A 23,111-nucleotide genomic window follows, 5' to 3' on the forward strand; every position below is an offset into this window, starting at 1 on the left:
GAGAAAAAGAAGTATACTTGTAGAACAAAAATGTTTTATTCGCGTACATATGCTCGTGTGTATAGACGTCTTTTAATACACCCTTCGAAGAGTGGGAAAATTTATTTTCAGGACGTAACATAGACGGTGTACCATGATATCTCTAGCATAAGAGTTAGAAATTAATTTTCAACTTTAAATTATCTTATTATATATCTATTATCTGTATTTTTATATTTATCTTTCTATATATATGGTCGGTATTTTTATATTTATCTCTCTATCGATTAAGTGCCGATACTAATTAAAAGAGTAGGAAAATTTTCACCCAACACTCCGCACATTTCTCGCTCATCAGCTTAGATTGTGAGACTATCTCCAACCCATAACACTAAATTTAGTGTAATTTTCATATTAAAATGATACAATTTCAATACCAAATATTATTTCAACTCCAACCCATCCATACCATATCATACCAAAAAAGAATATTCTTTAGAATATTCTATTATTCTTATTAATTTGTTTATATGATAATTATTATATTTGAAATTAATGGGTAATGTATTTTACATTTATGCATATAAATTTTTTAAAATATTTTATTGTATTGTTTTATGAAATTAGTGATAATTTGTAAATATAATTATAATTAAAATCTATTAAATAAATTTAAAATAATAATTTTAATAAATTAAATATTTACAACTATACATAATAAAATTTAAATATGCTATTAAATACACTTAATTTAAATTTATAATAAATAATAATTACATTTAAATATCCTATAACTAAAGATAAAGAAAATAATAATTACAAATTAATTATATTTGATTTTATTAATTATATAATAAAATAAAATAAAAAATTATCTCTTACATTAAATATGGTTATGTGAATAGTACATCATCAAAGATGATGTTGCACTATTCATCATACCATATTTGATATGGAATTTGATGTATGAATTGAAGTTTTTTTATACTAATTTGACATCAAATTTGATGTTTTAACTATGGATTGGAGATGATCTGATTGTGTTCACATCCCATCTTACTCATCTTCTTGCATGTTGAGAACCTGTTTGTAGCACATCACCCACTCTTTTGTCCATCTAATCGAGTCTTCCATCAAACTTAGATCAAGCCGGACTATGGTCGCGTGATCTAATCTTTCGGTATGTTTACCTGAGCCAAGCTCAGATGGCTTGATTCGAGCTTGACCGTGAGTTGGTCTGACTCGAGTCGAGCTCAACTGAGAGTCGGACTGACTCGAGTAGAGCTCAATCTTGAGTCGGACTAGTTTGATCCAAGCTCAAATTTTAGTCGGACCGATCCAATTCCACGCTGAGAGTCATGAACCTGCCACGTGCCTCTGCCGTCTCCGCCACATCAAATCACTTAAACAAGACGATAAAGTTGAAGTAATCAATTCCGTGCCAATAAAAAAAATGTAATCCATTTTGAAAAGTTTTAAAGTAAATAACTCAATCCGTTGAATTCCAACAACGTGTTCAAATTGGATACCTACAGATACAGTTGAATCGGACCATACATAATTAACTACCCTCAATAAATTATTATGGTAAAAAATCGCCCCGCCTTTTTCATAGTAGGTATAGCAATTATGCATTTATTATATTTTATAAAAATAAATAAATAAATAATTCAAACTAATTTTAATCAAATTAAAATTATTTTAATATATTATAATTTTATTTTCGATAAGACAGTTGATAATTGAATCGATTTATTTATTATTCTAATATTTATAATAGAAATAATGAGAAAAGACCTACTGTTCAAAAATAATGGCGTTGATTTGCTCCGCCGTTTACCAGGGTGATCGTAATACTATAAGAAATGGCATGCCTTGTCTTATCCTCTCTCCTCAATCTCAACGGGGAGTTTACTTTCCGAAAATAGAAGCATGAGCAGCGTCCAAGAACACGCTCCTATTGACACAAACAGATGGTCTCTCGCCGGGACGACTGCTCTGGTCACCGGAGGCTCCAAGGGAATCGGGTAGTTACATTCCTCGATCGAATACTCCATCTCTTTCCATCTATATATTTCTACTCATCCATCAAGCTTAATTTAGGTATGCGATCGTCGAGGAGCTCGCCCGACTTGGATCGGCGGTGCACACTTGCGCCCGCAGCGAAGCAGATCTGGAGAAGTGCCTGCAGAAATGGCGCGATTCCAAGCTCAAAGTCACCGGATCTGTCTGCGACGTTTCGTCCCCAAGCGAGAGAGAGAAGCTCATGGCGACGGTGAAGTCCCAATTCGACGGGAAGCTCAACATTCTGGTATTAATTCCCCCACCCCCCCCTTTTTCTTTTCTTCCCCTTCTAAAGCCTAAATCAAATCTTAATCTTTTTCGTTTTGCATGCAGGTTAACAATGCAGGGACAGTGGTCTGCAAACCGACGGTGGACCAAACACTGGAGGATTTCAAGCTCGTGATCAGCACAAACCTGGAATCGGCGTTCCACTTGAGCCAACTCGCTTACCCCCTCCTTAGGGCTTGTGGAGGCGGCAGTATTGTGTTCATCACCTCCATCTCTGGCTTCATTGGCCAGGATTATCTGTCTGTGTATGGATCGTCCAAAGGTACTTCTTGCACATTGTTCATTGAATTTGGTTTGATCATTTGGAAGATGAACTATTTGCATCGATCTTCTTCTTCTTCTTCTCTATGTTTTTTTCCCCCATTTTGATTAGGAGCAATAAATCAACTGACGAGAAATCTTGCTTGTGAATGGGCCAAAGATAACATTAGAACAAACAGTGTAGCTCCAGGATTCATAAAAACACCACTCGTTGACTTTGTAAGTGAACACAGCTTTTTGTTATCTAGAAAAGAAAATATTATCTGCCAAAAAAATAATTGGTTTTGGCCGATGAATATGAATTTGTTTATTGTGGCAGTTGGTGCAAGACGAGGAATTTGTGGCGAGGGAGAATCATCGCGTGCCTCTTGGGCGTTTGGGGGAGCCGGAGGATGTGGCCGGCGTCGTGGCCTTCCTTTGCCTCCCTCCTTCTTGCTACGTGAATGGTCAGGTTATCGTCGTCGACGGAGGCAGAATTGCCAACGGAAATCACTAAGTAGCTATGGAGGTATCTTTGAATAAGGTGGGTGTTCGACGAGTATATTGTAGATTGTAAAGGTAATTGCAATCCATATCGATGGTATATCAAAGGATTATAAGTAAAATCATTGAAAATAAAGTTGACTCTTTTAATAAACCAACTCTATTAGCCCAGTATTAATGGTGAAGAAGCGAGGATGTTTAAACTCTTATCAAATAATATCCTTCTAAATCATTATTATCATTAATAAAGAAATGCAATTTGCCTTAACTCTTGTCAAATAATTATATGCTAAATATGATAGGATTGTGATGCCATTATCGAATTTATTGCTCTTGTCAAACTTTATCTTGGTATTCAAATTTGATTCTTGTGATCTCGGTATTTGTCTTTGTCTTGGAAATTTGGTTCATGTGTTGTGTCAGACAAACACATGAAAACGTTTTTTTTAAATATATTTTACTATTATCTCTCTATTTGCTATATTATTTAACCTTTTTATTAATTTTTTAAATAGTTGGATAAATTAGGGATGATAATAGGCCGGGTTCGGATAAGATTCTATATCCTCAGTTCTCATATTCATCGGGTATAGGATCTCCAATGGATATATTCATACCCATTAAAGAATCGGATATCAACAAAAATATATTAAAATTAATAACTTATTAAAAAATATATATATAATTAAAAAAATAGATTAAACATCTATATAGTCTCTTCCTAATATCAACAAAAATAACAAGTTGATTTTATAAAAAAAAATTTTAATTAATATATGTATATATATTATTTAATCAGGTATTTGGGTCGGATATCGAGTATTGATAATCTCTTCATATTCTTCTTCATTTGAATTGGATATCAAATTTTTTATCGGGTTCGAATGAAATTGTCATCTCTAAGCTTTGACTTGTGCTTGTGTCGAGCGCATCTTCTTTTATAATAACAACACATGAACCTACGTGTCATCAATTGATATTGGGGAGGATTAAAAGATTTATTACAAAAGAAGAAATTCTTTTATAATAACAACACATGAACCTACGTGTCATCAATTGATATTGGGGAGGATTAAAAGATTTATTACAAAAGAAGAAAAGAAGATGCGCTCAACACAAGCACAAGCCAAATACTTTGTCCTACTATTTAAAAAATAATAAAAAGGTTAAATAATATAGCACATATAAAGATATTAGTAAATTATATAAAAAATCAAAAGTATAAATAAATATAAAAATATAGAAAATTTATGAATACATTAAAAAAAGTTTTTTTTAGAAATTTTAAAATTATTTATAAGAATAAATTATTGATATAATAAAATTAATAATAAGATAAATATGCACGCCGTTGTGTTTTCAACAAAAAAAAAAAACTATTCATCCAAATTTATTTTTTTCTAATATTTATATTTCTTTTTTTATAATATTTAAATTTCTTTTTTTTATATAATATTTAATAAACATTGTGAATAAAAAAAACGATAACGGGCTCTTTGACTTCCAATGAATTATCGAAATTTCATAAGATAACTGGCTTATAAATAACTACCCCAATTTCACATATTTATTCATTATTTGTTTTCCTACTGCTGGTAAAAAATTTTAGAAAAAAATCACCCAATTGTAGCTAGAGAAAAGAAATCGAATTAATCTATCAAATAAATAGAATTCAAAAATCCATTGGTTAATTTAGAAATTTAATTTCAAAAAACTATTAATTTTTAAATTTACTCTGTTAGATTTTAAAATTAAATCCATTAAACTAAAATATCATTAGTGGATTGATATATTTGAATCGGACAGCTACTAAACTTGACTGATTTTATCAATAACTGAATGTTTTATTTGTTAATTAACTGAATTAATTAATTTTTATTAGTTTGATTTATTCAATTTTGATGATAAAATTTAATCAGTTGAATTTGTAAAAAACAAATTCAATTTAATTGATTTAGATTTGTTCTATTTTAATTCGATTCCAAACTTTACTGTGGCACACCAAAAGGACACTACCTTAATGTGGCGGATTTATTTTTTTTAAATAGATATAACAATTCATGATTTTAATCAAATTAAAATAATTTTATTAAGTTAATTAATAGTTCTTTCATTTTTAAAATTGATTAAATTGAGTTAGTTTATTTTAGTATTTTATAATAATTTTAATACAAATGCTTTTATGTTTATTTTTTTCCATATATTTTGTATATAAAAAATAAAAAAAAAGGAAAAAAATCATTTACGCAAAAAAAAAAAAAAAACACCGTTGTTATAATAATTTCGGTATTTTACTAAACTGCACATGTAAGTTTTGAGATTGCTCATTTCATCCACCTATGTTTCATAATATTAAAATCATGTATCACATTTCCATTATATTCTTCCTCCTTTCCCATTCAAAAATTTATTAGGACTATTTACCTTATAGATGTTTATATGAGTATATTGATTTTGATTTAAATTGATTCAAAGTTTTCTGGATATATCAGCTAATTTCGTCTTATCTTTACATTGAATTTTTAAACTTATAAAGTCTTGATAAAATTTATCATAAATTCATTAAAAGGTCTATGATAATAATACTTACTAATCAGCTCCACCAATAAATTCTTAGATTCTCTTAGTTAAAAAAAAAAATCAAACTTTTGAATTCCCATTAGGAACATTAGCTAATTTTCATTTGAAATTGACTAATGGAACTTGAGAACTCCAAATCACTTTAAATAAATATTAATACACTTCTGAAATCCTTCTTAATATATTCATACCCTTAAACATAAATTAGATAGCACAAATTAAGAATAATGAATTTTTAAACTTATAAAAGTTTGATAAAAATATCACAAACTCATTTGATGTTAAGTTATTTCATATGGTTCAAATTGTCAGATTTAGCAAACACATTACTTGGTGTATGATTGCACTGACGAATGAATTTTGGCATTGTTAAATCTGTCTAGCAAAAAGTAATTCGCTCGTCCCCATTGAATCTGTCTTTAGATTAAGACGAAAGAGGTAGATATGATTATTAAGTATTAGTTCAATGGTTAAAATATTCAAAAACGACACAATCACGTCAAATTTTAATCATATAACCTAATATAATAACATCTCACCCTTTTCTATAAAATATGCAAAAGATTAAGTTAAGTTTAAATTAATTTTAAAACTAAATCCATCTCATCCTTTTCTATATTATCAATCAGGAAATCTTATAAGTTTTGTGAGATAGTTAATTTTAATCTTCAATTTAGATTAACATCTAAGAATTAATTTATATTTGAGTTAAGCTAAGGTTTAACAGTTAGTCAATTAAATATTCATTTCAATAATTGACTTTCAGACTGGCAAGACACTAAACCTTCTTAGTTATTGGATCATCAACCACTTCTAGACAACATCTTTTAAAGAAATTAAATATTTAATTTTTTTTCCTGAAAATCCTAAGTCTAACTAGTCAAGTGTAGATCAAGTCTAAGTCTTTATCTATTCTAATCTAAGCATATATAAAGAAAAAATAGTAAATCAAGTATTAATCAAGTTTATCTAATGAAAATGGTTTTTCTATTTGCTCCCCCTGGATCATAGCCTCGACAAGGTCTACCAAGATAGTGAATTTGATTCTTGGAGATCCAATATTGATCAAGTCTAACTTGATTAATGAGATTAGACTTGAGGACTCATGCTTGGACTAAGTTTCTATTTGATCGATTTACAAGAGACAAGGAAGATCTAAATTTATGTTTAGCCTTATACCCAAGTCCGGATCGACTGTATATGACTCTTTATTTTCCAAGAATCAGATAAAAATTCTTGGAACCCAAGGTGGATTGTTCCAATGTATCATTTAATTCCTTAACTTGACTTTTCAGGTTGGAATTTTATTCCTCAAGTTGTTGGACTTGAGTTGAAGTTTCAGTCTGAATAGATTTAGTCAAAGAGCTTCGATTAGTCACTTCCTTAATGATTGTTACCTCCTTTTGGAATGACTTGACCCGAATATTTGATTTGGCCAACTTCCTTAATAGATATGAAATTAAATTTTGTAAATCATCGACTTGAGTACCAATAATCAGAGAACTCGGAAACAGATACGGATCCATGGCTTCTTTCAGACTTTATTTTTGATTCCACTCTAGCTTCAGATTCAGACTCTATGACTTATTCTCAGGCCAAAAGTGCAAGGAAGCTTGTCTATTCAAGATCTTCGTCAGAATCTTCTGATAAAGATTCATCCCATGTTGCCTGCAGTGCTTTCTTCTTCCGTTGCTTCTTCGTTTTCTTCTGGTTTCGACAGTTGCCTTTGATATGTCCTTTCTTGTTGCAACCGTAGCAGGTGACTTCTGACTTGGCCTTTGGACTTGGTTGTATTGTCTTCGACTGGATCACCTTCTTGATCTCCTTTTTGGTGAATCTTTTCTTCTTCTTGTTCAATTTTCGAACTAGATTCATGAGTTGGCGATAATTTCGTCATCTTCTTCCAATCAGATTCGTCTTCAGACTCAGGTTTGGTTCGATGCTTGATTTTTGGTTCCCTCATTCTGCTTGCACCTATGACCAAAGTAATACCTTTCTCAACCAACAATGCATTAGTCTATTCATGAAATTCAAATTCCAAAAATAATTCATCTAATCTAATTTGAGAGAGATCTTTGGAAACTTTGTAAGTATCAACCATTGATGTCCACAAAGTGTTCCTTGGAAAAGCATTGAGAGCATACCTTATAATATCACGATTTTCTACCTTCTGATCAATTGCGTGGAGACCGTTAAGTAGGTTTTGGATCCAAGCATGGAGTTGCCTCGCCGACTCACCATCCTACATTTTAATATTGTATAGTTTATTCAAAATTAAGTCTCGTTTGCTTACTTTAGTGTCCGAGGTGCCCTCGTGCAGCTCGATTAGTTTTTCCCATAGTTCTTTGGAGCTGCTAAAGGGGCCGACCCAGTTCAATTCTTCTTTGGTTAAGTCACATTGGAGGTCTGGGTTGCCTTCGCATCGGCTTCAATTTTCTTGTGGGTTGGCGCGCCCTATTTGTCACAGGGGACAAGAGCTCCATCTTCGATGGGATAAGTGAATCCCGTCTAGATTATTATCCACATTTCCACCTGCGTTTTGAGGTGGTACTCCATTCGACTCTTCCAGTAGTCAAAATTTTCGCTGGACAAGAGTGGCGGGCTTGCGGTATTGTAGCCTTCTTGATGGGTCATTTAGTTAAGATCTTGCAAAAACAAAAACACTGAAAGTTGTTCCAAGACTTAGTCTTGGATTAGTAATGCGGTATAAAAGAGAATAAAGAAAAAAATCGGCTCGAATTGTGTTACACCAGTTTCAAGAAAAATTCGACGAATCGACAAATTTGTCAAGAGAACTTATTAAACCAATCCAGACTTATAGTAAAAATTTGAAAATAGAAAAAAGACGTAAGAATTTATTTTAAAAAAATGAATGAAAAAGCGACGAAAAATGCCCAAATGATAGTTGTACCGATTTAGAGCAGCCCTGCTCTAATACCAATTATAAGATCGATGCGTGCTAGAGGGGGTGAATAACACTCGTGGCTTTTCATGTTTTCACAAAACATAGTATAAAACACAGCGGAAAAGAAGATAGAATTAAGCAAGTATTAACACTTTTGGTTACTTTATTTGGAGCCTTTGACTACTCCTACTCCAAGATCCGTGAACACTATAAGCATGAACAATGATTACAAACTTAAAGTAAAATAGTAATAAAATAAAGTTACTGACAATAATAGAATTAGCAGTCGTTCGTTAATTGTCGAAGCAGCGCACGAGAGCTGAAGTAGTTCTGAATGATGTGTCAATGTCTGTCTTCGAAGTTGCTGGTCAAACCTTATTTTATAGCCGAGCTAGACCTGATTCAGATCCACGGATCTCGGGATCAGTCTTTGACTTTCCCCTGATAGGTCGACCAATCCGGGTGTTCGGTCAATCGAACCTTCTGAACCTACCCAACTTCCCGTCCAAATTCTGTCGCTTTGAATAGAGTCTTCGTTCGGTCGATCGATCCTGTCATTCGGTCGACTAATTCGGCTTTCCTCACTAGCTTATCTAGTCCGATCAACCTGGTGTGATTAAGTCAGTGCCTATCCACCGTTCGGTTGACTGAACTCGAGGTTTGGTTAACCGATCCCTTGGTCGAACTTTAACCGCAAGCTAATTTGATCTCCAAGGTTCGATCGACCAATTCGGAGGTTCGGTCTACCGATCAAAGCCGCAAACTTCAACCTGCAAAGTGTTAGTTTCCTGCGAAATAGAGTTAGAGAAATAAGCAAATAATATAAAATGTAACTTTGACAGTCTCTGGACTGTTCGGTTCTGACTTTCGGATTTCAGGGAAACCCTATGTCAAATCGACACCTACTGTTCCCTTTCAAGGAACCCGTCCTCACATACTGCTCTAAGGAGAAATTACCTTTTTGTCAGACCGGTCCTCCAGACTGTTTAGACTTTTGCTCAACGTCCGAAACTTCAGAACTTTATGTTGAACGTCTGCTCCACGCCCGTCCAGACTTTCACCTAGTCCACGACTCCAGTATTTTCACCTAGAGTCCTCGACACTAGGATTTCACCCATAGTTCTCGACCCGCCAAGACTTCACCCAGTCCCCTGGACCAGGACTTCGTTGCTTAACCGCAGCTAGGACTTTTCATCTAGGATTACCACCCCTAGGACCTAGGGTTACCTCCCCTAGAGTTTTCCACCTGCCTAGAATCCATTAGGACTTTTGCTTAAGAACACTTAGGGTGCGTTTGATTCAAGTTATCAGCTATAACTTTGGTTATGTGATTACCATGTAATCACATAACCAAGATTATGGGGAATAAAATATAATTTAATATTATTTGATTTAATCATAAGTAATGTAATAAAAACTTATTTATTTAAAGATTTAAATGTATAACTTAGTTGTACATTTACTGTATTACCTCATGTTCAATATTCTAAATACTTTTTCAACTAAATTAATTTAATATTTAGTTAATTCTTTTAAAATAATATTAATATTAATATTAGATTGATTGTGGACCACAAGGATTTCATCCAAGTTAATCTTTTCCTTTATTTTATAAGGAAATAAAGGTAAAGTAAAAGATATACTAGCAAATAAATTCCCAAGATAAAAAAGTATGTTTTTTTTTATTTTGCCATTATGAGACACCTTATATTCATCTGGTAGACTATAAAGATGCAACACTTTTAGAATTATAATGGACTGTTCATATATACTATTAAATTGGTAATTTTAATTATAGTTCATAATACTGATACAATGTTCAAATTGATACTGTGTACTGAAAGTTAGTACATATGATAAATATTGTTTTAAATATAATTTAATAAAATTATAGGATCTCAAGATTCTAAGCTTTGGTCCTACAACCAAACCAATTGATCTCTTATCGATTCAACAAAAGGTTTACATCTCGATAATTTGTACAATGTATCCGTATATGATTATGTAGGAGAGGTACATAGAACTTAGAAGTTCAAGATCACAAAAATATGAACTACACACTGAAAAGGGTTCGGCAACAGACGTAGATTTTTTCTTTTTTGAGAAAAAGTCTTCAACTCATAAACCACATAAAGTAGATAGTATCAGGTGTCTTGGGCTTTCAGTAGTATATCAATGGAATACATGTCGCTGCGATGTGTGAAACATAAAAATGAAATCACTAGGCAATTGCATCTGAGATAGAATCTATCTTATAAAATCATACTTGGAAACTTGTGGATCTTCCTCCGGAAAGTAAACCACTAGGTTACAAGTGGATCTTCAAGAAGAAAATGAAATCAGATGGCACAATCGATAAGTACAAGGCCAGATTGGTAATCAAAGGATACCGACAACGAGAAGGCCTTGATTACTTTGATACGTATTCTTCGGTGTCGAGAATAACTTCCATTAGAGTATTGTTGGCTCTCGCCGCTCTATGGAATCTCGAAATACATCAAATGAATGTAAAGACAGCCTTTCTAAATGGGGATTTAGAAGAGAAAATCTACATAGACCAACCTGAAGGGTTTTCTATGCCAGGACAGGAAAACAAGGTTTGTAAATTGGTGAAGTCATTATATGGGTTGAAACAAGCACCAAAGCAGTCGCATGAGAAATTTGATAATGTCATGAAGGAATGTGGATTCAAAATCAATGAATGTGACAAATGTGTCTACATGAAAGCCACAGAGAGTGACTATATCATTTTGTGCCTCTATGTAGACGACATACTTATCATTGGGAGTAATGATAAGATAATCAAATTCACAAAAGGGATGTTGAACTCAAGATTCGATATGAAAGACATGGGCATAGCTGATGTAATTCTAGGGATCAAAATTCTTAGAACAACAGAAAGACTTGTTCTTAGTCAGCCCCATTACATGGACAAGATTCTTGAGAAATTCACCAAAGGTGATACTGCGTTGGCACGAACGCTGATAGATACGAGCCAACATCTATCAAAAAATCGAGGTGAAGTATCTCTTAGCTAGAATACTCTCGAGTGATTGAAAGTCTAATGTACTTAATGAGTTGTACACGACCAGACTTAGCTTACGCAGTAAATAAACTGAGTAGATATACGAGTAATCCCGGTGTTGAGTACTGAAAAGGGATAACAAGAGTATTGAGGTACTTGAGGTATACTCGTAAATATGGACTGCACTATTCGAGATATCCCGCTGTGATCAAAGGATATAGCGATGCAAATTGGATATCTGATATAAAAGACTCTAAGTCTACGAGTGGATATGTCTTCACTCTAGCAGGTGCAGCCATTTTCTGGAAATCTTCTAAGTAAACCGTAATAACCAGATCCACGATCGAATCTGAGTTTGTAGCTCTTGACAAATATGGTGAAGAGATTGAATGATTACGATAATTCTTAGAAGATATTCCGAGATGATCGAAACCTGTGCTGATAATTTACATATATTGCGATAGTCAATCAGCAATTGGCCGGACACAGAGTCAAATGTATAATAGTAAGTCTAGGCATATACGTCGTAGACATAATACCATTAGACAACTACTCTCAACGGGAGTTATCACTGTTGACTATGTGAAGTCAAAGGATAACCTAGCAGATCCGCTAACCAAAGGGTTAAATTGAGAGTTAGTTGCAAGCTCATCACGAGGAATGAGCTTGATGTCGTTGTCAGCGATCAGTGCAGAGGACACCCAACCTATGCTGATTGAAGATCCCAAGAACTAGGCTCAAAGGGATAACTAATCTACACTGACTAGACACACTGTGGGGGGGGGGGGGTAGCCCAATGAAACAATGACTAGATCAGGGTAAGCTGATGGGCTTTTAATTATCAAGAAGAGTAGATGACAATTCTTGAGGGATCACCTATGTGAGAAAGAAGTGAGACCGCTTTGAAGAGAATTGGAGGCACAATTCTTAGAGCTTCTCACAGAACCAGGCGTGTTCATGGCCAAGAACGAACACACTCATGAGAACTGAGTTATATCAGGGAGAGTCTTGGGTGAGATTTTTCATTGCTTACACAAACGACAGTATAGTTCAAGGACATCGTGTCTACTATCAGCCAGTAAGCAACCAAATCTTTACAAGGGAGGGTTCAAAGGGTAAAATCTACCTATCCTATACTTAACTCAACTGCTAGATGTTATCACTTACTCTATCTTCATTCATGTGGGAGATTGTTGAAAATGAGTGAATGGAGAAGAGAGGGAAGAAGAAAGAAGCTCCATTGTGAAGAAGATTTTAGTCCCACATTGGAAGTTTCAAGGCTTGATGGTTGATTTATATTATTTCACAAGAATGTGTGTTGTGAACAAATAAATGAGTAGAAGCTTGCTCTTGTGTGTGGCTGCGTAGGGAGGGTGCAATGTACGAGCACGACCTATGCACGCCCAAATAAATTAATCGACATTTTACCACTTGGATTATTCTTTTTCATCAACGCTTAACCACTCGACAGAACCCTGGTGATAGCATTCGGGTATTTCTCAGTTCGTCGCAACCACCAGTGCTAGGTAGAGATTGCGGTTTCGCCGTTGTATCCTGGGAAACAAACGACCCGAGTAAGCCTCGAAGCACAGTCGGAGGTGAGCGAATCTGTTTCAAGGAAATTGCGTCATTCGCAGGCCTCGGTCAGCCTCTTCGCTCGTTCAGCCTGTCTCGCTGTTCGCTCGACCGACCATTCTACCTACCCGACCTCGCTGCTCGGTCGACCCCTTCGTTCGCCCAGTCATCATCTTCGCTCGCTCGGTCGTCCTCCCTCTGTACGCCCGGTCGGTCTCACTACTCGCCCGATCGACCTGTCTTGTTGCTCGGCCCGGTCGACCTTCAGTCGACTTTGCTGCTCTGACACTCTGCTCACTCAGCCACTCCGTGGTCAGAAAACCAGTCCTTGCTGGCAGCCTGAGATTATCAGCTCAAGTCATTTTAACATATAAGAGAATTTAAATTCAGTATATTTAAATTCGGCTAATACCTCCGGCTACATATTGTTTGTGTCCGACACTTAATTAGTTATTAAATGATATTTACGTACGCATCAGTTTCATTTGAAAAATAAAGTTTGATTTTTTTTGGTTTGTCTTTGGACTAAATAATCATGTTATGATTGCGATGTGGGGATGGATCATGGGTTGACTCTTCAAGGGTCCCCTCGGATGAGTCTAGTGACTAGCGCATGAGGTGTTGCAACAATGAGGTCTGGGGCTCGAATCTCGACAAAACCGACGTAAAAACCTCCCTTATATGCTAGTCGCTATTCTAAAGGCTAGTAGCCGCCCGTGATTTACTTCTTCCGTGTTGGCGTTGGGACGGGTTAGCGGGGGCACTTGGGGCGAGCGTATTCACCTTTTGCCACAATGGGTTGACTCTTCAAGGTCTCCTTGAGGTGGTGTGATCATTACGACATGAGGTGTTATTACATAAAATTTTAGGATCAAAATTTAGCATGTCCGAGCATACCTCCACCTCATGCCTTGCCACATGTACTAATGATTAGTAACTACTCGTGATTTATCTTCTCTGTATTGATTTAGAAATGAATTAACGGAGACCCTGAGGGAGAACAAATCGCCTTTTATGACATGGATTGACTCTTTGAAACATCAAAGTAGAGTACTCTTGGCATGTCGGATGCCAGTCAGGTTGGTCGTTATCGAGTCACATCTCATCGAGCAGGTTCCTAGTGGGTTGAGAAATGCAAGGGATTCGGGACACCCGTTGAGTATACATATATCTAGCTCCGATGAAGGTTTTCAACGATCACGAATGCTCTAGGAAAGTTGAGAAGATCAAAAAGAGTTAGTTGGGAGGTGAACTTATGACGAAACTCCTTTAACACGAGAAAAAGAAAATATACTTGCAGAAGAAAAATATTTTATGCGCGTACATATGCTCGTGTGTATAGATGCCTTTTTATACGCTCTTCGAAGAGTGGGAAAGTTTATTTCCTGGTATAATAATTAGAAATTAATTTTCGACTTTAAATTTATCTTATTATATATCTATGATCTGTAATTTTATATCTATCTCTCTATATCGATTAAGGGGCCGGTACTAATTAAAAGGGTAGGAAAGTTTTCACCCGACACTCCGCACATTTCTGGCTCATCAGCTCACGTTTTTGGATTGTGGATTGTGTTCACACCCCATTTTACACATCTTGCACATCTTGCATGCTGAGAACCTGTTTGTACCACATCACCCACTCTTCTGCCCATCTAATCGAGTCTTCCGTCGAACTTAGATCAAGCCGGACTATGGTCGCGTGATGTAATCTTTCGGTATGTTTACCTGAGCCAAGCTCAGATGGCTTGATTCGGGCTTGACCGTGAGTTGGTCTGACTTGAGTCGGACTAGTTTGATCCAAGCTCAAATTTTAGTCGGGCCGATCCAATTCCACGCTGAGCTAGTCATGAACCTGCCACGTGCCTCTGCCGTCTCCGCCACATCAAATCACTTAAACAAGACGATAAAGTTGAAGTAATCAATTCCGTGTCAATAAAAAAAATGTAATCCATTTTGAAAAATTTTAAAGTAAATAACTCAATCCATTGAATTCCAACAACGTGTTCACATTGGATACCTACAGATACAGTTGAATCGGACCATCCATAATTAACTACCCTCAATAAATTATTATGGTAAAAAATCGATCTGGTCCCCAAAAATAATGGCGTTGATTTTCTCCGCCGTTTACCAGGGTGATCGAAATAGTATAAGAAATGGCATGCCTTGTCTTCTTCTCTCTCCTCAATCTCAACGGGGAGTTTACTTTCCGAAAATAGAAGCATGAGCAGCGTCCAAGAACACGCTCCTATTGACACAAACAGATGGTCTCTCGCCGGGACGACTGCTCTGGTCACCGGAGGCTCCAAGGGAATCGGGTAGTTACATTCCTCGATCGAATACTACTCCATCTCTTTCCATCTATATATTTCTACTCATCCATCAAGCTTAATTTAGGTATGCGATCGTCGAGGAGCTCGCCAGACTTGGATCGGCGGTGCACACTTGCGCCCGCAGCGAAGCAGATCTGGAGAAGTGCCTGCAGAAATGGCGCGATTCCAAGCTCAAAGTCACTGGATCTGTCTGCGACGTTTCCTCCCCAATCGAGAGAGAGAAGCTCATGGCGACGGTGAAGTCCCAATTCGACGGGAAGCTCAACATTCTGGTATTAATTCCCCCCCTTTTTTCTTTTCTTCCCCTTCTAAAGCCTAAATCAAATCTTAATCTTTTTCGTTTTGCACGCAGGTTAACAATGCAGGGACGGTGGTCTCCAAACCGACGGTGGAGCAAACACTGGAGGATTTCAAGCTCGTGATCAGCACAAACCTGGAATCGGCGTTCCACTTGAGCCAACTCGCTTACCCCCTCCTTAGGGCTTGTGGAGGCGGCAGTATTGTGTTCATCACCTCCATCTCTGGCTTCATTGGCCAGGATTATCTGTCTGTGTATGGATCGTCCAAAGGTACTTCTTGCACATTGTTCATTGAATTTGGTTTGATCATTTGGAAGATGAACTATTTGCATCGATCTTCTTCTTCTTCTTCTCTATGTTTTTTCCCCATTTGATTAGGAGCAATAAATCAACTGACGAGAAATCTTGCATGTGAATGGGCCAAAGATAACATTAGAACAAACAGTGTAGCTCCAGGATGCATAAAAACACCACTCGTTGACTTTGTAAGTGAACACAGCTGCTTTTTGTTATCTAGAAAAGAAAAGATTATCTACCAAAAAAAAAAAAAAAATTTGATTTTGGCCGATGAATATGAATTTGTTTGTTGTGGCAGTTGCTGGAAGATGAGGAATTTGTGGCAAGGGAAAATCATCGCGTGCCTCTTGGGCGTTTGGGGGAGCCGGAGGATGTGGCCGGCGTCGTGGCCTTCCTTTGCCTCCCTCCTTCTTGCTACGTGAATGGTCAGGTTATCGTCGTCGACGGAGGTAGAATTATCAACGGAAATCACTAAGTAGCTATGGAGGTATCTTCGAGTAAGGTGGGTGTTCGACGAGTATATTGTAGATTGTAAAGGTAATTGCAATCCATATCGATGGTATACCAAAGGATTATAAATAAAATCATTGAAAATAAAGTTGACTCTTTTAATAAACCAACTATATGAGCCCAGTATTAATGGTGAAGAAGTGAGGATGTTTAAACTCTTATCAAATAATATCCTTCTAAATCATTATTATTATCATTAATAAAGAAATGCAATTTGCCTTGAACTCTTGTCAAATAATTATATGCTAAATATGATAGGATTGTGATGCCATTATCGAATTTATTGCTCTGGTCAAACTTTATCTTGGTATTCAAATTTGATTCTTGTGATCTCGGTATTTGTCTTTGTCTTGGAAATTTGGTTCATGTGTTGTGTCAGACAAACACATGAAAACTTTTTTTAAAATATATTTTACTATTATCTCTCTATTTGCTATATTATTTAACCTTTTTATTATTTTTTAAATAGTAGGACAAATCTTCTTGGCTTTGCTTGCGTTGAGCGCATCTTCTTTTGTAATGACAACACATGAATAATAAAAAGGTTAAATAATATAGCAAATAGAAAGATAATAGTAAATTATATAAAAAGAATCAAAAGTAAAAAATAAATATAAAAATATTGAACATTTATGAATAATTAAAAAAAGGTTTTTTTAGAAATTTAAAAAAAAAATTTATAAGAAATAAATTATTGATATAATAAAATTAATAATAAGATAAATATGCACGCAGTTGTGTTTTCAACAAAAAAAAAAAAACTACTCATCCAAATTTATTTTTTTCTAATATTTATATTTCTTTTTTTATAATATTTAAGTTTCTTTTTTTATAATATTTAATAAACATTGTAAATAAAAAAAAAACGATAACGGCCTCTTTGACTTCCAATGAATTATCGAAATTTCATAAGATAACTGGCTCATAAATAACTACCCCAATTTGGCATATTTATTAATTATTTTTTTTCTATACTGTCGGTTAAAAATTATAGAAAAAATCACTGTAGCTAGAGAAAAGAAATCGAATTAATCTATCAAATAAATGGAATTAAAAAATCCATTGGTTAATTTAGAAATTTATTTTTAAAAAACTATTAATGTTTTTAATTTATTGTTCAATTTTAAAATTAAATCGGTTAAACCGATTAAACTAAAATATCATTAGTGGATTGATATATTTGAATCGGACAGCTACACAACTTGACTGATAATTTGACTAATTTTATCAATAATTGAATGTATTTATTTGTTAATTAACTGAATTAATTAATTTTATATTAGTTTGATTTATTCAATTTTGATGATAAAATTTGATCAGTTCAATTTGTAAAAAATAAATTCAATTTAATTGATTTAGATTTGTTCTATTTTAAATCGATTCCAAACTCCAGTGTGGCACACCAAAAGGACATTAACTGGGGCGGATTTTTTTTTTTAAATAGATATAACAATTCATGATTTTAATCAAATTAAAATAATTTTATTAAGTTAATTAATAGTTCTTTAATTTTTAAAATTGATTAAATTGAGTTAGTTTATTTTAATATTTTATAATAATTTTAATACAAATGTTTTTATGTTTATTTTTTTCCATATATTTTTTATATAAAAAATAAAAAAAGGGAAAAAAAATCATTTACACAAAAAAAAAACACTGTTGTTATAATAATTTCGGTATTTTACTAAACTGCACATGTAAGTTTTGAGATTTCTCATTTCATCCACTTAAGTTTCATAATATTAATATCATGTATCACATTTCCATTATATCCTTCCTCCTTTCCAATTCAAAAATTTATTATTCACAATTTACAGGACTATTTACCTTATAGATGCTTATATGAGTATATTGATATTGATTTAAATTGATTCAAAGTTTTCTAGATATATTAATCAATTTCATCTTATCTTTACATTGAATTTTTAAACTTATAAAGTCTTGAAAAAATTTATCACAAGCTCATTAAAAGGTCTATGACAATAATACTCACTAATCAACTCCACCAATAAATTCTTAGATTCTCTTGGTTAAAAAAAATAATCAAACTTTTGAATTTTCCAATGGTGTAGGTACATTAGCTAATTTTCATTCGAAATTGACTAATGGACCTTGAGAACTCCAAATTACTTCAAATAAATATTAATGTACTTCTGAAATCCTCCGTAATGTATCCATACGCTTAAACATAAATTAGATAGCACAAATTAAGAATAATGAATTTTTAAACTTATAAAAATTTGATAAAAATTATCACAAACTCATTTGATGTTAAGTTATTTCATATGATTCAAATTGTCAGATTTAGCAAACACATTAATTGATGTATGATTGCACTGATGAATATGAATTTTGGCATTGTTAAATCTGTCTAGCAAAAGGTAATCCCCCCTCCCCCTTTGTCTTTAGATTAATACGAAACATGTAGATATGACTATTAACTATTAGTTCAATGGTTAAAATATGCAAAAACGATACAATCACGTCAAATTTTAATCATATAACCAAATATAATAACATCTCACCCTTTTCTATAAAATATGCAAAAGATTAAGTTAACTTTAAATTAATTTTAAAACTAAATCCATCTCACCCTTTTCTATATTATCAATCAGGAACTTTATATGTTTTGTGAGATGGTTAATTTTAATTTTCAATTTAGATTAACATAATGATTAATTTACATTTGAGGTAGGTTAAGGTTTAACAGTTAGTCAATTAAATATTTATTTCAATAATTGACTTCTAGACTGGCAAGACACTAGACCTTCTTGTGTATTGGATCATCAACCATTTCTAGACAAAGTATTTAAAAAAAAATTGAATATTTAATTTTCTTTCTGAAAATCCTAGGTCTAACTGGTCAAGTGTAGATCAAGTCTAAGTCTTTATCTATCCTAATCTAAGCATATAAAGAAAAAGTAGTAAATCAAATATTAATCAAGTTTATCTAATGAAAATGGTCTTTTTATTGGCTCATTCTGGATCATAACCTCGACAAGGTTTATCAAGGTAGTGAATTTGATTCTTGGGGATCCAATATTGATCAAGTCTAACTTGATTAATGAGATTAGACTTGAGGACTCATGCTTGGATTAAGTTTCTATTTGATCAATTTACAAGAGACAAGTAAGATCTAAATTTATGTTTAGCCTTATACCCAAGTCCGGATCGACTTTATATGACTCTTTGTTTTCCAAGAATCAGATCAAGATTCTTGGAACCCAAGGTGAACCGTTCCAATGTATCATTCAGTTCATTAACTTGACTTTTCAGACTGAAATTTTCTTCTTCAAGTTATTGGACTTGAGTTGAAGTTCCAATCTGAACAGATTCAGTCAAAGAACTTGGGTTAGTCACTTCCTTAATGGTTGTTACCTTCTTTTGGTGTGACTTGACCCAAATATTAGATTTGGCCAACTTACTTAATAGATATGAAATTAAATTTTGTAAATCATCGACTTGAATACCAATAATCAGAGAACTTACAATATTATTTGGCCATTCAGAAACAGATACAGATCCATGGCTTCTTTCAGATTCTATTTCTGATTCCACTCTGGCTTCAGATTCAGACACTTTGACTTGTTATCGGGCCGAAAGTGCGAGGGAGCTTGTCTGTTCAAGATCTTCGTCAGAATCTGCTAATGAAGATTCATCCCACGTTGCCTGCAGTACTTTCTTCTTCCATTGCTTCTTCACTTTCTTCTAGTTTGGACAGTTGGCCTTGATATTGTTAGGGTCGAAATATGCTTGGAGGGGGGGGGGGGGGGGGGGTGAATAGCTCATCACGCTTGTTGATATGCAGCTTCGATGATGTGCAACGGAATAAACAACAAAAATCACACTCTATAATACTAACACAAGGATTTACTTGGTATGCACCTCAAGAAGAGGTGACTAATCCAAGGATCTACACACGCGAGCTCTCTTCACTATGAAAACACTCCTTTACGATAACTACCGAAGGCGAAGAAGCCTTACAACACACGCAAGAAGAAAAATACAGTGAATACAAATGAAACCCTCTCTTCGTGCTTACTTGTTGCTTATTGTTGCCTCTTGAACCTTGGAAGTGCACCAACACTTGTCCCCAAGAGCCTCCAAGAACTGGCCGTGAGCAGTGGAGAAGATCGCGTGAAGAGGAATCGAATAAGTTCAGAGGAAAACACTCGCCAACGGTTATAACTTGCTCAACGGTCGGATCTCAATCGATTGAATGACTCTCAATCGATTGAGGAGGCTTTGAATCGATCGATTGATCGATTCAGAACGCCTCTGTGCTCTCTGGGAGTGGCTGAATCGATCGACCAATCGATCTAGCATTTCTCGTGTCTGCGCGCAAGAAATCCTGTCCCCAATCAATCGGCTAATCGATTGGAGGTTCTCAATCGATTGACTGATCGATTGGGAGTGCTTCTGTGCACGCGATATAAGCTCCCAATCGATCGGCCGATCGATTGGTTATCCTTTGACTTGCTTAAACCAAGTCTAGGGTCCCCAATTCCAATATTTGGTCAACCGTGACCTGTTGTAACAATATATCTAGCATCCGGTCAACCTTAACCTGCTAGGACTCTTTCACCAAGTGTCCGGTCAATCCCTTTGACCCACTTGGACTTCTCTTCTCGTGCCAAATGTCCGGTCAACCTTGACCCACTTGGACTTACCGTCTCGTGCCAGTGTTTGGTCCTTCATGACCCACTTGGACTTCCTTCCACCAGATGTCCGGTCATCCTTGACCTATCTGGATTTCCTTGTGCCAAGTATCCAGTCAATCCTTTGACCTACTTGAACTTCCCACACCAGGTGTCCAGTCAACCTTGACCCACCTGAATTTCCACGTGCATGGCTTCACTCACCAGGTCTTTCCACTGTCTGGCTTCACTCACCGGGACTTTTACATGCCTGGCTTCACTCACCAAGACTTTTTAATTACCTAGCTTCACTCACTAGGTCTTTCACCTAACTTCACTCACCAGGACTTTTACTAGTCTGACTTCATTCACCAGGACTTTTCAATTGCCTAGCTTCACTCACTAGGTGTTTCCACTGCCCGACTTCACTCACCAAGTTTCTTCCATCTGCCTAACCTCCAGTTAGGACTTTCCTAGTCAACTATCTAGTCAATCCTTTGACCTACTTGACTCTTCTTCACACCAAACTGGTCAAATCCTGACCAGAGGGGAATTGCACCAGCAATCTCCCCAATCGAACTATTGCACCTGTAATTTTCACGTATTGTCAAACATCGAAACCCAAACATCTAGAATCAGGCTTGAGCCAACTCAAGCCTAGTCAACCTGGTCAACCTTGACCCAGGGGATATTGCACCAACAGATATGTCCTTTCTTGTTGCAGCCGTATCAGGTGACTTCGAACTTGACCTTTGGACTTGGTTGTGTTGTCTTCGACTGGATCACCTTCTTGATCTCCTTTTTGGTGAATCCTTTCTTCTTCTTGTACAATTTCCAAACTAGATTCACGAGTTCGACAGTAATTTCGTCATCTTCTTCCAATCAGATTCGTCTTCAGACTCGGATTCGGTTCGACGCTTGATTTTTCTTTCCCTCGTTCTGCTTGCACCTATGACCAAAGCAATACCTTTCTCAACCGACAATGCATTAGTCTAGTCATGAAATTCAAATTCTAAAAATAATTCATCTAATCTAATTTGAGAGAAATCCTTGGAAACTTTGTAAGCATCCACTATTGATGTTCATAAAGTGTTCCTTGGAAAAGCATTGAGAGCATACCTTATAATATCGTGATTTTCTGTCTTCTGACCGATTGCATGGAGACCGTTAAGCAGGTTTTGGATCCAAGCATGGAGTTGACTCGCCGACTCACCATCTTGTATTTTAATATTGTATAATTTATTCAAAATTAAGTCTCGTTTGCTTACCTTAGTGTTTGAGGTGTCCTCGTGCAACTCGATTAGTTTTTCCCACAGTTCTTTGGAGCTGTTGAAGGGGCCGACCCAGTTCAATTCTTCTTTGGTTAAGCCATATTGGAGGTCTGGGTTGCCTTCGCATCGACTTCAATTTTCTTGTGGGTTGGCGCGCCCCATTTGTCACAGGGGACAAGAGCTCCGTCTTCGATGGGATAAGTGAATCCCGTCTAGATTATTATCTACATTTCCACTTGCGTTTTGAGGTGGTACTCCATTCGGCTCTTCCAGTAGTCAAAATCTTCGCCAGAGAAGAGTGGCGGGCTTGCGGTATTGTAGCCTTCTTGATGGGCCATTTAGTTAAGATCTTGCAAAGACAAAAACACTGAAACTTGTTCCAAGATTTAGTCTTGGATTAGTAGTGTGGTATAAAAGAGAATAAAGCAAAAAATCGGCTCGAATGGTGTTACACCAGTTTCAAGAAAAATTCCACGAATCGACAAATTTGTCAAGAGAGATTATTAGACCAATCCAGACTTATAGTAAAAATTTGAAAAATAGAAAAAAGGTATAAGAATTTATTTTTTTAAAAAATGAATGAAAAAGCGACGAAAAATGT

At 35.2% G+C, this 23,111-nt stretch overlaps 1 protein-coding gene across 3 annotated transcripts; it reads left to right on the forward strand.

Annotated features, from left to right (window-relative positions):
- Window positions 1–1,874: 1,874 nt before the first annotated feature.
- On the forward strand, window positions 1,875–16,708 carry LOC122015138 (noroxomaritidine/norcraugsodine reductase-like). Of its 3 annotated transcripts, none has more exons than XM_042571870.1 (5): window positions 1,875–2,006; window positions 2,083–2,290; window positions 2,377–2,593; window positions 2,705–2,811; window positions 16,391–16,708. In XM_042571870.1, exons 1-5 carry the CDS (start codon window positions 1,912–1,914, stop codon window positions 16,565–16,567), a joined length of 804 nt encoding a protein of 267 aa, XP_042427804.1. In that variant the 5' UTR covers window positions 1,875–1,911; the 3' UTR covers window positions 16,568–16,708. The 3 variants fall into 3 exon arrangements, with proteins under 3 accessions (XP_042427804.1, XP_042427803.1, XP_042427802.1); XM_042571869.1 differs by lacking the exon at window positions 16,391–16,708 and adding an exon at window positions 2,912–3,229; XM_042571868.1 differs by lacking the exons at window positions 1,875–2,006; window positions 2,083–2,290; window positions 2,377–2,593; window positions 2,705–2,811 and adding exons at window positions 15,325–15,481; window positions 15,561–15,768; window positions 15,849–16,065; window positions 16,174–16,280.
- Window positions 16,709–23,111: the final 6,403 nt, after the last annotated feature.

The sequence above is a fragment of the Zingiber officinale genome, chromosome 8B, assembly GCF_018446385.1.
Source record: "Zingiber officinale cultivar Zhangliang chromosome 8B, Zo_v1.1, whole genome shotgun sequence".
Lineage (NCBI taxonomy): Eukaryota > Viridiplantae > Streptophyta > Magnoliopsida > Zingiberales > Zingiberaceae > Zingiber > Zingiber officinale.

Coding starts and splice junctions, on each gene's coding strand:
- LOC122015138 (XM_042571870.1), top strand. CDS start 1,912: ATGAGCAGCGTCCAAGAACACGCTCCTATTGACACAAACAGATGGTCT. Junction 2,007..2,082: donor GGAGGCTCCAAGGGAATCGG/GTAGTTACATTC, acceptor AGCTTAATTTAG/GTATGCGATCGTCGAGGAGC. Junction 2,594..2,704: donor TGTGTATGGATCGTCCAAAG/GTACTTCTTGCA, acceptor CATTTTGATTAG/GAGCAATAAATCAACTGACG.